General features: G+C 36.8%; 1 protein-coding gene across 1 annotated transcript in view; it reads left to right on the forward strand.

Annotated features, from left to right (window-relative positions):
- BMAL2 (basic helix-loop-helix ARNT like 2) overlaps window positions 1-14,056 on the forward strand; it is a gene marked incomplete at its 3' end in the record, with an annotated part of 35,630 nt that overhangs the window by 2,274 nt on the left and 19,300 nt on the right. The window contains exons 2-5 of the mRNA XM_082009543.1: window positions 6,195-6,342; window positions 6,852-6,887; window positions 9,412-9,450; window positions 12,923-13,080. Of these exons, the coding sequence (XP_081865669.1) occupies window positions 6,195-6,342; window positions 6,852-6,887; window positions 9,412-9,450; window positions 12,923-13,080 (381 nt within the window). The remainder of the gene's footprint in view (window positions 1-6,194; window positions 6,343-6,851; window positions 6,888-9,411; window positions 9,451-12,922; window positions 13,081-14,056) is intronic.

The following is a 14,056-nucleotide window of genomic DNA, read 5'->3' on the forward strand; positions in this document are numbered from 1 at the left end:
GACTACTTCTGAGTGGTGAAAATAAGTAAAAATAGATGCAGAAAGTAATCAATTGTATGTGTTAATGTTTGATTTAAATTTCTATAATTCAGGATATTGTAATTTTTCCTTCCATAATTTTTTGATACCAAAACCAAATCCAATGTTCTTAAGTTAACCTATAAGAGTTTATTCTCTATAGTGCTGTTCATAAAACGGTTTCATTACTGAAGTCTCCATATCTTGCTCATGAATTAAACATGCTTATAAAATTTGTGGGGAAAAAAAAAAAGAATTGTTTTAGACAGTGCATTTCTACTGTTTTCACAGCTTAACTCCAATGAAAATTGTTGCCTCAGCTTTCAATGAGACATACTGTGGTCTATGATCTGGATGCCAGACTTGCTGTAACTAGTCTGAAGATGCTTTTCATGGCCTATTTTAAAGCTCTAAAATAAATAAAAAGAATAGCTAATACAACTCTCACTCCTGTTTAGAAAATATGGTTCTTTGTTTTATAGGTGTTCAGATCTGCAGGACCTGTAAAGTGATGCATATCACAGCATCTGTAACTTCCTCATACAGTACTGTATATGTGTAGGATATAGATATAGTTTTCTCATTCTTCAGTGAAAATCTGCAGTAAGAATTTGTTAAAATAATTTTAGAAAATAACTCCATAGCAAAATGAAGACATTTACATGACAGTTACTTGAAATTATTTGACTTGGTAGCAATCCTGTGTGTGTGCTGCATGTATAAATAGATAGATCTGTAATTGCTTAGGTAATCAGAGACATATCTTAAAAAAAAATTAGCATGTCGATTGTGACAAAACTTAAGAATCCAACTTGATCCCTCGAGTAGTACCTCAGTTTAGAAAATTTAGGTTGTTTGTGTGCCTAGACTTGTGTGTGTGTGTGTGTGAGTGTGTATCTCTGCTTCTTTGTATGGCTGCACTCTTAAGGACTTTAGACTGAGACCCTGAAATCAAGTAAGTACTCAGAGACTGTGTGCACACGAGCATTTTGGTTCAGAGCTGTAGCATTGGTTTGAATTGAATCCCATCATCCCCGCTTACTGCTCATTGGTTTGGTTTGCAGAGGAGTTTTGGTATAAATGAACTATAATGTAGCAAGGTTAGTGCTATTCCAGGCACTTGCAGATGAGTTTTGGTATAAATGAACTATAGTGTAGCAAGGTTAGTGCTACTCCAGGCACATGCCAAACATACTCCAACTCCAAACATAAGGGACTGAACCAGTAGTTTGTTCTCAGTCACCTTTAAAACACATGCATTGTAAGGTTTTTTGGCCCAGTGAACCAGACTAAGCGTGATCTAAGCTCCCTGAACTACTCACAAATTAGAAGCAGGGGCTTCTGCACCAGCTGCTTCTCTCTGCTGACCTGTTGCTGTTACGCCATTGTATTTGCTACTAGACATAGCCTAATAGCTTCTGCGAGTAGATTTCAATTTTAAAAACTCATCTGGTTAGACTAAAGAACTCTTATGTGCCACTTGAGCTACAGTCACTCCTAACATAATTTTGACTTCTTTAAACTTGTCAAAGCTTGACAAAAAAAAAAAAAAAAAGCTAGGGTTTTTGTGCATGCCAGGAACATACATTTGGAAAATACACATTTTAATAGGCTGTGGCATCTCTGGTCTTAGAAATTTCAATTCAAAGCAGCTTCTTTCTTTTCCTTTCCTTCTGGAAGAAAGTGTTTCAAAATAGCATTGTCTTGTTCTTAGAAAGGTTGTGCCAGTGTTGCCACATTGTTAACTTAAGCAGCTGAAGAGCTGCAATGCTTCTCCAAGTCTGGTGTGTATATTTATTCATGGACTATGAAGAGTGCCACCCATAAGTTTTATAAATGTACTTATTCGTTGACATTTTATTTCAAGCATATTTTACTGTAATATCTTGATAGATGGATTTAGATGTTCTTTTTTAAACTGGCTAAATGGGGGCTGACAGCTTTATTTTACCTGATCTAGCTGAAGATGTCCCTGCTCATTGCAGGGGGATTGGACTAGATGGTCTTTAACTGTCCCTTCCAACCCAAACTATTCTATGAGTCTATGATTCTATGACTTGTGTTATTCTGCTGAATTTTGGAGTGCTTATGTGTATCTTTTATGATTTCCTTTTGATGATTCCAAAAAGTCAAAATAATGTTTTAGTAATAAAGTATTATTTTAGGAAAGCCTTTGAGGAGTAAACCTAGCCAGAAAAGCTAACCTTTCATAGGGGGGTGAGTGTGTCATGAGATGGTAGTGCATAGTTAAAGCAATAATTTTGAAAGACTGTCTTGGGCTTAAACTTGTTGTGTGTGACACAAACAGGTACTGTCTGTGGTGGTTATATTTTAAGAATTGTATGGTAGTTCTGTAGCCACATTAGGTGGGATTCATCTCACTTATCTTTAGATGCCTACAGAGTAGATATCCAAGTCTGAGCTAGTTCCTCTGGTCTTTGTGTAATTACTGAATAGAGGTAGGCACTCTTGGACTGTATTTCATCGAACCAACTGTAGGAATCTATTTTAGATTGAGATGAATCACCCTAGAAATGTTGTATTTCATCTAGCCAACTGTAGGAATCTATTTTAGGTTGAGATGAATCACCTTAGAAATGTCGTCTTCCCTCCGAGAGGGACTAGAATGGCTAATTCAGATGTGGACATCTTTATTTGTTCAGATGAGTCTCACTTTTTGTGGCTGGTGGAGTGTGGCCATAAGCCTTTTCTAATAGATTGTGTTTGTTTAGGAACTGAAAACCTTAAAATTGCTAGTGGACAAAACAGCTCAGGAATGTGACGTGTTTAGAAAACTGGGAATGAGCTATTTTGCATATGGTGTGTTTGTAATGTTTGGATGGTCTTTGCTTTTTTGCAGAGAGAATGAGTGGGATTTTTTTCAGGATTACTTTCATATGTCCTGATATGCATAATACACTTTTAAAATATTTTTAATTTTTAATGTAGGTAAGCATGTATGGTTAATACTGAGCACCAAACATAGATCATAAATAGACATATGTATTTGAGGAACTATTCACTTACCATTAGAATTTGGTTATCAGTATGCCAGGGGATTAGCAAAACTTTGTAATGAACAGTAGTATTTTTTTTTTAAAGTGTCATTTCTCAGTTGGAATTTTATTTGACTTGCAAACCAGACTAGTGTAAGTAATAGCCTTTAGGGTGATAAAACAAAATATCTCCAGTTGAATTAAACTGTTTCTACTCATTTAAAAATTGACTAAGGTTTCAGTTTTCCAGGAAAACAGACTTATAATGAAGATTGGTCTTTCTGTATATTATTTTTCATTGAGCAAGAGCACTATGAAATTGGGAAACATTTTGTTTTGCTTCATATGTTCTTAGGGGTGTTTGTTTTTTATGTTAATGGTATGAAAATGTTCACAGAAATTGAAAATACAAGAAATTCAGCCAGCTGCACACATAAAAGGTGAGAATCCAGCTTTTTTCTTGCATAGAAGCACACCGTTGTTATTGGTGTGCATTCTAGCTCACTTTTGTGAACCCAAAGATTGTTAAATTCTTTATCTAACTCTCCCAAAGTGGCATAACTGGAGAAGTGAAGAAATCTTTCATCACAGACTACATGAGGTTTAGACACTCCTCAGAGAGAGAATTATCACCTTGGAATCACCTAGTATCATAATGATAGCTATTATAAAGTCCTAAGAGATTATTTTAAAGCGTTTTTACAGACTTCTCAAAGCTGACTTAGCTTTATGAACTGTTTCTGTCTGCTTCTTGTTCAGTGAGTAGTAGGTATTAAAAAGACTTGCTCTTTTCTGTTAGATTGCAAATAATTACTTTTCTGCTAAGTTTGGTGGTTCTGAAGCTTTAAATTTATTTCTCTGGGGTTTTTTGCATTGTTTTTGTTTTGTGTTTGGGTTTTTTTTTGGGGGAGAATCTTAAAGGAAAAATATATATATAAAGAACATACGCTGCATGCTGTACATGTCAGGGATCAATACAGATTCTTAACCGTATATTTTTGTCTAAGATCAACCAGCTATCTTACTGACATTTAGTTAGATGGCATTTAATATGGCATGTAGTTTGTCACAGTCATAGTATTTAGGATTCAATTTATCACCTAAAAATTGTAGTGTAGAGGTGCTTAACAGGTCATTTTTGCTGGTAATCTAAACTTTGGTTTTCTTAGTTAAGAAAAAGAGAAAAGGGTGTTAGGAAACGTAGAGGAGATAAGTGCAGTATTCAGAATTTGTGTCCTGAGCGTGCGGAAAAAATAGTAGTTATTCTGATAATATGAAGGACAAATTGGAAAAACTGTAAATGATGCATTTCATTTTGTTTCTTTAAAGGGCAATGGTTTAGAAAGCAGGCTGGCCATCTGTGTGCAAAGGAGTATTTAGGTCAGTGGGTCTGTTCTGTCCTGCTTTGTTCCAGGACGAAAGGATCTGTTGTGCTGAAGGCATTCTTGTCTTTCATACATGTAGGTTTCTGTTTAGTAAGTACTACTCCATGAATATTCATGAACTATGATCATACTTCAATAACCTAATCTAGTAATTGTAGGCTGCTATGACCTAAGTGAACTAAGACTACTCTTTATAAATAGTTGCTTTGGAATTGTTGGGAGGTTTTTTGGTTTGTTTTATAATTGCATGAGTAGAAATATAAAATGAGACTACTATGAAGTGATGATTAATCATTAAAATATTTCAAACATCTTCCATTTGTGTCCTTGTAGTATTTATGATGTAATTTCTTTTAATATATTTTTAATATCCCTAACTTCAAGATGTTGTGTATTTGAAGTAACCATATATTCTTTGCATTGCAGATGCCCAAAAGCTGTTACTTACTTGTCAAGTATTTATTGATTCTTAGAGTTTCCACCTAGTTTTTTCTTTTTTTTTTTTTTTTGTTTTTGTTTTTGTTTGGAACTTCCTGCGTGACTTAAGGAGTTAAAGAGCTTTCTAAAATAAAACGGGCTGATTCTGTGTAGTCTGACTTTGTAGAGAGAGGATTAGTGAAGACGAGGCAAGCTGTTGTTGAAGTATTAGCCTATTTTCATTTAACTCTCCAGAGTCATATTCTAACAGAAAATGAGAACCTAGAAGGTAATTTTTCTGGTGCAAGATGTGCTTACACCCAAGAGGAAAAAAACATACACAGTGTATCATTCTTTTTTTCATATTTTTACCTCTCATTTACAGACAGCGCAGATGCTAAAAAAAGAAAGCTCACAATAAACCGTCCAGGTTTTCTTCCTGCCGGATTTTGAACGTACTGAAGAGCAGTACGCAGGTTTTGCCTCCTGCTAAAAGCAGGAGAAGCTCACTTCCTTAAATGACCTCTATCAATCCCTCATCTGTCCTCTCATGTAGTTACTTCATTACTGTTTCTAGATGTATCACATAAGATACTTTCCTCACTAGCACATGAAGCCTAAAGCAGTGACTAGATTTGCTGAAACAGTTAATTCTGATTCTTTACCTAAATATCAACTGGGTGATTCTTTGTGGTAGCTTTGCCTTGAGATATGAAAGAAGTGTACTAGTGCTTCGATTCCTTGAGACTGTTTTCCTTTCCCAGTAGGTCACTAGAATTATTTTGGCTTGTGATTTCTCTTCTGTCCCTCCCAGAAACAAAGCAGTTTTCCTTGAGAGGAGAATTGTGAAGGGAACTGTGAGGTAGAACTTGTCAAGCTTTCAAGACTCTTTTGACTTACCTGACTGACATTATGTGTAATTGTAGATTTTACATCAGAAACATAATTATGTCAGACTTTCATTTTTTTGGATGTCCAGCTTGTTTAAAAAACATAGTTCACTACATATTTTCTTAAGTTTAATTTAGTGTTAGTCACGGTATTTTGATCTGCTAACTAATGCCACATCTTGTGATACTGCAGCAGGCTGTTTGAGGTACTGAGGGATTTAAGTGTAGTCTGATAAAACTGTGTAAGGAAGAGAATAGAGGTATTTTATATTGCATTGATGTGTTGATTGGGTTGATGAGATTGTTACAGGACTGTGGGAGGACAATGTACTCTTTTCTGTACTTACGTTGTAGCAGTGCAACCTTTATGTTTTTTGTGTCAGAGGTGTAGAAGCCATCCATGGACATTTCCCCCCACCCCCCAAATGAAAATCAGAATGGATACACAATAGCTCTTATGGACGCTGAGCTTTTTTTCTTGTTCACAGATAACTTCTCAATAGACGGAAACCCATGCATTGCTTCTGGAGTCCCCAGCCTTATGAATCCAATAACTAAGCCTGCTACCACCACCTCTTTCAATGCTTCTGTGGCTGAGATACCAAGGAAGCGCAAAGGAAGTGATTCAGATAACCAGTAAGTAAATCAATTCTGTATGTGTCTCAACATAAATTTGAGGCATTCATCTGTTATTTATGCAACATTGTGACTGTCTCATCCTCCTTCCTTTATCTATTATCATTATTTATTACCATCTCTTCCAAATACATTCTTTGACAGTCCTGAGTTATTAAAAATAGAAAAATAATCCTTGAATCTAAAGGATATATGTCGGATTCTGTAATGCCATTTCCTGACCTGAAGTGTCTGGGTAATCAATAGCATTTCCCTGAAGTTTGGATCTTTCTCTGATTTCATAAAACTTCTGTCATAAGAAAATTTATGTCCAAGTTGAAATACTAATTGAAAAATTATTGCTTTATAAGAACTCATAATTACTTTCTAAAAACTTATGTTCATGCTGAAAGTAACTAATCAAGTGAGATTTCCACTAAAATTTTTCCGTGACTTTTTCATTGGGTATATCAAGTCACCTTTTTGTGCTTCGAACTATATTTTGCTTACTTTGTTACATGTTTCTGCAGGGATACAGTTGAAGTTGATGGTGATCCTCAGAAAAGGTACTTTTTATAAATTAATCCATTTCTGTTTTCAGAACATCTCACATTTTCCTGTTTGGCTAGATGAGCTGTGTGGTTTGCCTTAAGGAATGCTCTGTCTTTGTACAGCACAAGGTGATAAACATATAGCTAATTAACAGGATGGATAGGTCCATCCAATTTTAAGGTTTTCTGATATTTCTTTCTAAGAAGACACCCTGACTTGCTTATAACTTAACTTCAATAGTAACAAGTCTGGTAAAGATAAGAATGGGGACGAATGAAAAGTAATAGTCAAATAAGGAGACTAGGGAGGTGAAGGAAAAGCCTCATACTCTTCTAGGACTGGTGCATGTAAACATTTTTGTTTGTTTTAACCTTGTCAAGTGCTTTTTAGACTAGAACTACCACAACTATGTTAGAATAATGCTATTACAAGGTGACAAACCAGAGTTAAGATTGGCTGTGCAGCATAAGTACACCTTCGTTTATGTATGTTATGGTATTGTTATTAATTACATGATTACTTTGTTGTGATTTCTTTTTCTGCACCTGGATACCTTATTTAGAAAATATATTTGTTTATATGTAGCTGTGCAGTATTCTTTTTTATAAAATAGAATAGACTGTTTCAGTTGGAAGGGAACTACAACTATCATCTAGTCCAACTGCCTGACCACTTCAGGGCTGACCAAAAGTTAAAGCATGTTGCTAAGGGCATTACCCAAATGCCTCTTAAACACTGACAGGCAGGGGGCATTGACTGCCTCTCTAGGAAGCCTGTTCCAGTGTTTGACCACCGTCTCGGTGAAGAAATGCTTCCTAATGTCCAGTCTAAACCTCCCCTGGTGCAGCTTTAAACCATTCCCACGAGACCTATCACTGGATACCAGGGAGACGAGATCAGCAGCTCCCGCTCCACGTCCCCTTCTCAGGAAGCTATAGAGAGCCATGAGGTCACCCCTCAGCCTCCTTTTCTCCAAACTAGACAAATGCAGAATCCTTAGCTGCTCCTCATAGACCATTCCTTCCAGCCTTGTCACCAGCTTTGTTACCCTCCTCTGGATGTATTCGAGGACCTTAATGTCCTTCTTAAATTGTGTGGCCCAGGACTGCACACAGTATTCAGCGTGAGGCTGCAACAACACTGAATACAGTGGGACAATCACTTCTTTTGACCAGCTGGTTAGGAGAGTTAGTTAATAGGCGACATGCTGCGTTGTAGTTGGTCTGGCTCCCCCTTTACCTCTTCTCTTACGGTCACACAATGTAACTTCCATTGGAGTTCATAGTATATGCATGTTTCTGGTAAAAGTTTCTTTTAAAATTAAAGAAAATATTAGTTATTGCTAACTTGTCTAAATCTGAAACAGTTTCACTGAAGAAAAGTCCTAGGGTCTTGTGAGCCCAATCTACTCCTGTGTTTGGGTTTATCTGACCATCTAGACTATTCCTGGGTCCCAGTGAAATCCTAGGTTGAAGAGCTAGATCTCCGAATCATGTGTTAATTTGGCTCCGGCTGCTGCATCCTTGCCAGGGTCAGTACTTAGTTATAGGTGGAAGCAGCTTTTGAGGCCTTTTCCTAAAGCTGTAATCTCCAATTGTCCTTCTACTTCCATTTCCTCATAGGAAACAGCTGCTGACTGGTTGGCCTGTCTCCTTATAATCCTTCTGGTACAACATACGCCTCTTCTAAAATGGTCATAGGCTAGCAGGTCTCACCTATGGAATGGAGGTTAGAGTACTGCTTGAGATGTTTCCACTGCTGAATTAAAAAAAGCCAAAGAACTGCTGTAGAAAGATTAAAAATATTTGTATCGCTTTTCTTTTAAAGAACATAGTAGCTCGTATTTGTATGGGAACTGCCTCTCTGCAAGTACCAAATTGCTCATACTGAGTTGGCAAGATACCTATCAAGCATAAGAATGCTGAAATTCTTAATAAATAGTGGACAAAAAAAGATCATTGCCCTTGTTTGAATCATCCTTTATATTTTCCTGCTGCCAAGTATTTGTCATTATACAGGCACTATGATAGTCTTTCATTTACAATTTTATTACATAGACTTTCCAGTCATTGCTGTATGGTATGGGAAAACACTTAATTTTTACTTTTTCTGACCATGAGCAATTAAAGTGTATTTTAGGCCCAGTCTAGGCTAGGGTTGCTTTTTTCATCTTTTGACAATAAAATCTTGGAAATAAAAGCATGAATAGATGATGTCTTTTGAAGATTTTTAAATAAATAAAAACCAGTGAAGCCTGGACTTAAGTTATTTGAATGTTCCATTAATTTTGTTTTCTCCAGGGTAGTAATAGCCCCGTAATTATGATATATCCCCATAATATGTTCACATAAATATGAATATTGGAAGTTATGCTTTGATCTCTTTCTATTATGCATCACTTGCTAGATCATTTTTGTAGGTTTGCTTTTGTTAGTCATAGTAAATTTGTAGCATTTTCTATATTTTCTTGAATTCAGGGGAGGAAAGAAGTGCCTAGTATTAAATATGCAATGTAAAACTGTATCTTGTTTTCTCTAGGAGTGAAGATGAAGAACATGTTAAAATAAAAGATTTCAGGTACTAATTTACAATAAAAGTACATTTTGCTAGTAAATACTAGGATTCACAATAGTAAAATATGAGTTTGGTAGTAATGTTCATTAAAACTGTCAAATATTTAACAGTGAACTTTCCTTTTTCCCCCTAAATGCATAGTAATTTTTAGAGCCACCCTGAGGATTTTGTTTTCTACTAATTTTATGAAAGTTGTGTTGCAAAATATTTCACAGAATCACTAAGGTTGGAAAGGACCTTCAAGATCATCAAGTCCAACCATTAACCCAGCGCCACCATGTCCCCTAAACCATGTCCTGAAGCACCACATCCACACGTTTTTTGAACACTTCCAGAGATGGTGACTCCACCACCTCCCTGGGCAGACTGTTCCAATGCTTGACGGTGAAGAAATTTTTCCTAATATCCAGCCTAAACCTCCCCTGGCACAACTTGAGGCCATTTCCTCTCATCCTATCACTAGTTACTTGGGAGAAGAGACCAACACCCACCTCACCACAACCCCCTTTCAGGTAGTTGTATGGAGTGATAAGGTCTCCCCTCAGCCTCCTCTTCTCCAGACTGAACAACACCAGTCCCCTCAGCCGCTCCCCATAAGACTTGTGCTCCAGACCCCTCAGCAGCTTCGTTGCCCTTCTCTGGACATGCTCGAGCACCTCAGCATACTTCTTGTAGTGAGGGGCCCAAAACTGAACACAGTACTCAAGGTGCAGCCTCACCAGTGCCGAGTACAGGGACACCATCACTTCCCTGCTCCTGCTGGCCACACTATTTCTGATACAGGCCAGGATGCTGTTGGCCACCTGGGCACCCTGCTGGGTCATGTTCAGCCAGCTGTCAACCAGCACCCCCAGATCCCTTTCCGCCGGGCTGCTCTCTAGCCACTCCTCCCCAAGCCTGTAGCGTTGCATGGGGTTGTTGTGGCCGGAGTGCAGGACCCAGCACTTGGCCTTATACACTTATACACTGGCCCGGCACTTAAACCTCATACAGTTGACCTCGGTCCATCTCGTATGGTTTAGCAAAAACCTGAGGTTGAAATACGCAACGTGAGAATGAAATGCAGTACACTCAAGTCGTGCATAAAGGGAGGAGCTGATCCTCAGTGTGTACGAATTTGAGAATTGTTTTGTCTAGATTTGTCTACACTTGGAGGTATTTAAAATTTATCCCACATGAAAATGGATTCAGCTAAAGCATGAAAAAGAATTCTTGTTCTGGAACAAGTTTTTGTGTAGGGAATTATTGAAGGTTTGCAATTGCAATGTGAATTCACATCTTACCTGAATTCAAACAGAAATTCACATAAAGCACTTGTAAGATTTGAAATGCTGTGTGACTGAATGAAGTCATGATTCATCCATATACTTTAAATTACAGACAAGCCACTTAGTAAAACTAGAACTGTTTTATGAAGTTGTTGTAAAAGTGTCTTTCATTGCTCATGTGAGCAGAGATGCCAAAGCAGAAATACATAATCCACTCCGCTGTTCAAAAGTGTTATTTATACAGAACGCTGTCTAATAATTATGAAGTGTTCTTGTAATTTAAATTAAATGGAAGAAATTAAAGTGTTCCAAAATATATTTACAGGTTTTTTGTTTAACTCCAAAATGCTTTTTTCTTTACTGAGTATCCCAGATTGCTATACAAGATTCTGTTCTGTACATTGCTTTAGTAACTTTCATGTTGTATTGTTAATTTTTTCCCCTTAAGTTTTGGTTCATTAGTTGGAGGGAAAAAAATCGTTAGAAGCCACTTTGAAGGTTTGCTCAACAGTCATCTCCCTGCAGCGTTTCTTTCTGCAAGCGTATTGGAGAACTTGCTTTTTTCCCTTCCACTTTGTAACTGGGGAATATAACAGAAGGCTTTTTGAATCGCCTAATCATCACCTGAATTTCTGCATCTACCTGTTCATGTTTCTATAACTTCTTATTGACTCTTAGAGATGTGGAAGACTTGTTCTCTTTTCCCAAATGTTTGTATCTGTCTTCCTGAGGTTCACGGTTCAAGGAGCATACACAATATGCTACTTGACTGCCCCTACTGACATGAAGGGAATGGGTGAACCTGTAGAGTTGAGAATGACTGATTAGAGCCTTTTTTTAAATTTAATTTTGAGAGAGAAAAGCTAATTGCTTGGATGAATGACACAGAATTATTTCTGTGTAGACAGGATTTATTTTTGGGAAAAATAATAAAAATAATAGAAGACTAGGTCTTTAAAACTGTAGTTTGTTCTTTTTCAACAGGCAAGATGTAGTTAACTTGATTACCTTTAATGCTTTCTGTCACAGTATGCCAAAGAGGAAGAGTTTGGGGAGATCAGTTACCCAAAACATCTTGTCCTTCAGTTTGGTTAACTACCACTGTGTCTGGTCTCAGTCAGAAAGGAAAATAGTCTTCATTTTAATTGAGCGTCTAGCTTATCTTCTGGGTAAGGAGGGAATAGAATGAATTAAATTTTTCTTGATCTGCTAGAGGATGTTAGAGGGGATGAGATCAGCCAGAAAAGCTAACATACTCCACTAGAAAGAATTAAAGAAAAAGGGACCTGAAATAGAAACGTATTTGTGATGTGCACTGTCATGTGTCTCAGAAGGGGCTTTCTGATGAAAACTGTCCAAGAAGAGAAGCTGTCTTTCTGTGGTTGAGTTCTTGGACAGAGGCTTACCAAGAGATGAAACCTGAGACACAAGGTAGGGACAGAGGCTGTAACCTTTTAAACCACCTTATCAGGTGAATGAAGGGGAAAGCTTTCTGAAATAGATCTCGTGAAATTGGATGAGGCGTAGATTTTTCTTTCATTCTTCACAACATTTCTTATAAGCACATATAAATGTGTTGTCTGTTGCTTGTGCTGTGCTATGAATAAATGCTTGTGTCTGTGTCTATCTTCAATGTGCGTAATTTTTAAGGTAATGAGATAACAGGAAGACATGGATCATCTCAGATTGTTGTGAGTTTGCATAAAATGGAGTTCAGAAATGCTTTAGCAAGTGCTTAGAGCATTCTTTGTGGTTTGTTTTTTTTTTTTTTTAAAAAAAGTCAGAATGAATACTGCATCTTAGTTACACAGGCCAGGTAGAGAGAGGGCCAGGGAGCAGAGATGTCTTCCAGTGATTAGTAATAACATCAGAAGTTCTGTGGTATACAGCAGGGTGTCAAGGTATTCAATTGGATGTCAAGGGTCACAAAAAGAATTTAACTTTTTTAAGTCTTCACAGCCTCTTGTCCTGCCACATATAATGAAGTTGTTATTTGAGAAATTTTTTCCTCTCAATATTTCACATTATTATTGTGACCATTTCGGATTTGTTCAAGTGAATTCAATTCAACTGTCAAATACAAGTAGCGATGAAAAACTTTCAGTGCAGTTGTACTTCTTGTGAAATGTTCCATTCCCAAAATTGAATTGATGAATATTACGGGGAAAATAATGTCTTTTACATCTTAAAATAATTTTTCTTCTTAGAGAGGCTCACAGTCAAACAGAGAAACGAAGAAGAGACAAAATGAATAATTTGATAGAGGAATTGTCTGCTATGATACCTCAGTGCAATCCCATGGCACGAAAGCTAGACAAGCTTACAGTGTTACGGATGGCTGTGCAACACTTAAAATCTCTAAAAGGTGGGTTTTAGGAAACCAGTCCTGAAAGTCCTTGTTCTATCAGGATTTACATTGTGTATCTTCTTTGATGTTAAATAAATCAAAGGTCATTTGTTTTACATTTCCTTGCTGAATTCAATTCTGAGTCTGTTTTTCATTTAAATTTATGTTAGTAGTTTCCAGAACTTCATTTCTTCTTTTTGCTTAGTATAGCAGAAAAAAAGCCACCCTTCTGTGTCTGACATTTTCTATCTGCTAACAGTATGCCTTGCAATCGAGTCACTCCTTGATTCTTTTTAAAAATTACAGTGATCAAGCAAGTCTGTCATTATTTTCCAGCCCCCAAATTAAATGTGTTCTGTGATCTCTCCACTTTCCATCATACTTTCTGTAACCGTAACATCTGTGGTGCTGTACCAATGCCAACAGCTGTACTGCTAATAGAGAAGCAAATGGTCTTCATACTCCTTTTTATTATTCCCATGTTTGTGATTGCATCAATGCTTTGCATCTGTATTGGAATTTCATGTTTATCTGTTGACTTGGAAATGTACAACATCATGGAAAAAGACCATTAAAAATATGCTTACCTGAAGAAACTGGTGTAAGTAGTTGCACTGGTATGGAGCACAGAGAACTTTTTTCAGTGATAGGTTAAGTCTTTTACAGTGTAACTTCATAAAACCAAAACCAGTTGCGTAAAACTAAAAGAAAAATTAAGTTTGGACATAATAATCTTTCAAACTTTTTTTTTTTGCCTGCAAGAACAACAGTTAAAGGAATGTTTCAAGACAAAACATACTTTAACAGAATGGTTGATGACTTGGACTACATTAAAGTCTTAAACACCATGATATGTTAGAGAGTACCAAGAAAAAGAGTTAAAAAAAGTTTATATCCTCAGTCAGCCAGCAAAGTTAATCATGGATCTCAGTGAAAGGGTTAGTTTCCGGGATCAAACCAGGATATATTCTTTCCTCTCCTTTTGCTATTGCTA

This window comes from Phaethon aethereus, assembly GCF_964289735.1.
Source record: "Phaethon aethereus genome assembly, chromosome: 1".
Taxonomy (NCBI): Eukaryota; Metazoa; Chordata; class Aves; order Phaethontiformes; family Phaethontidae; genus Phaethon; species Phaethon aethereus.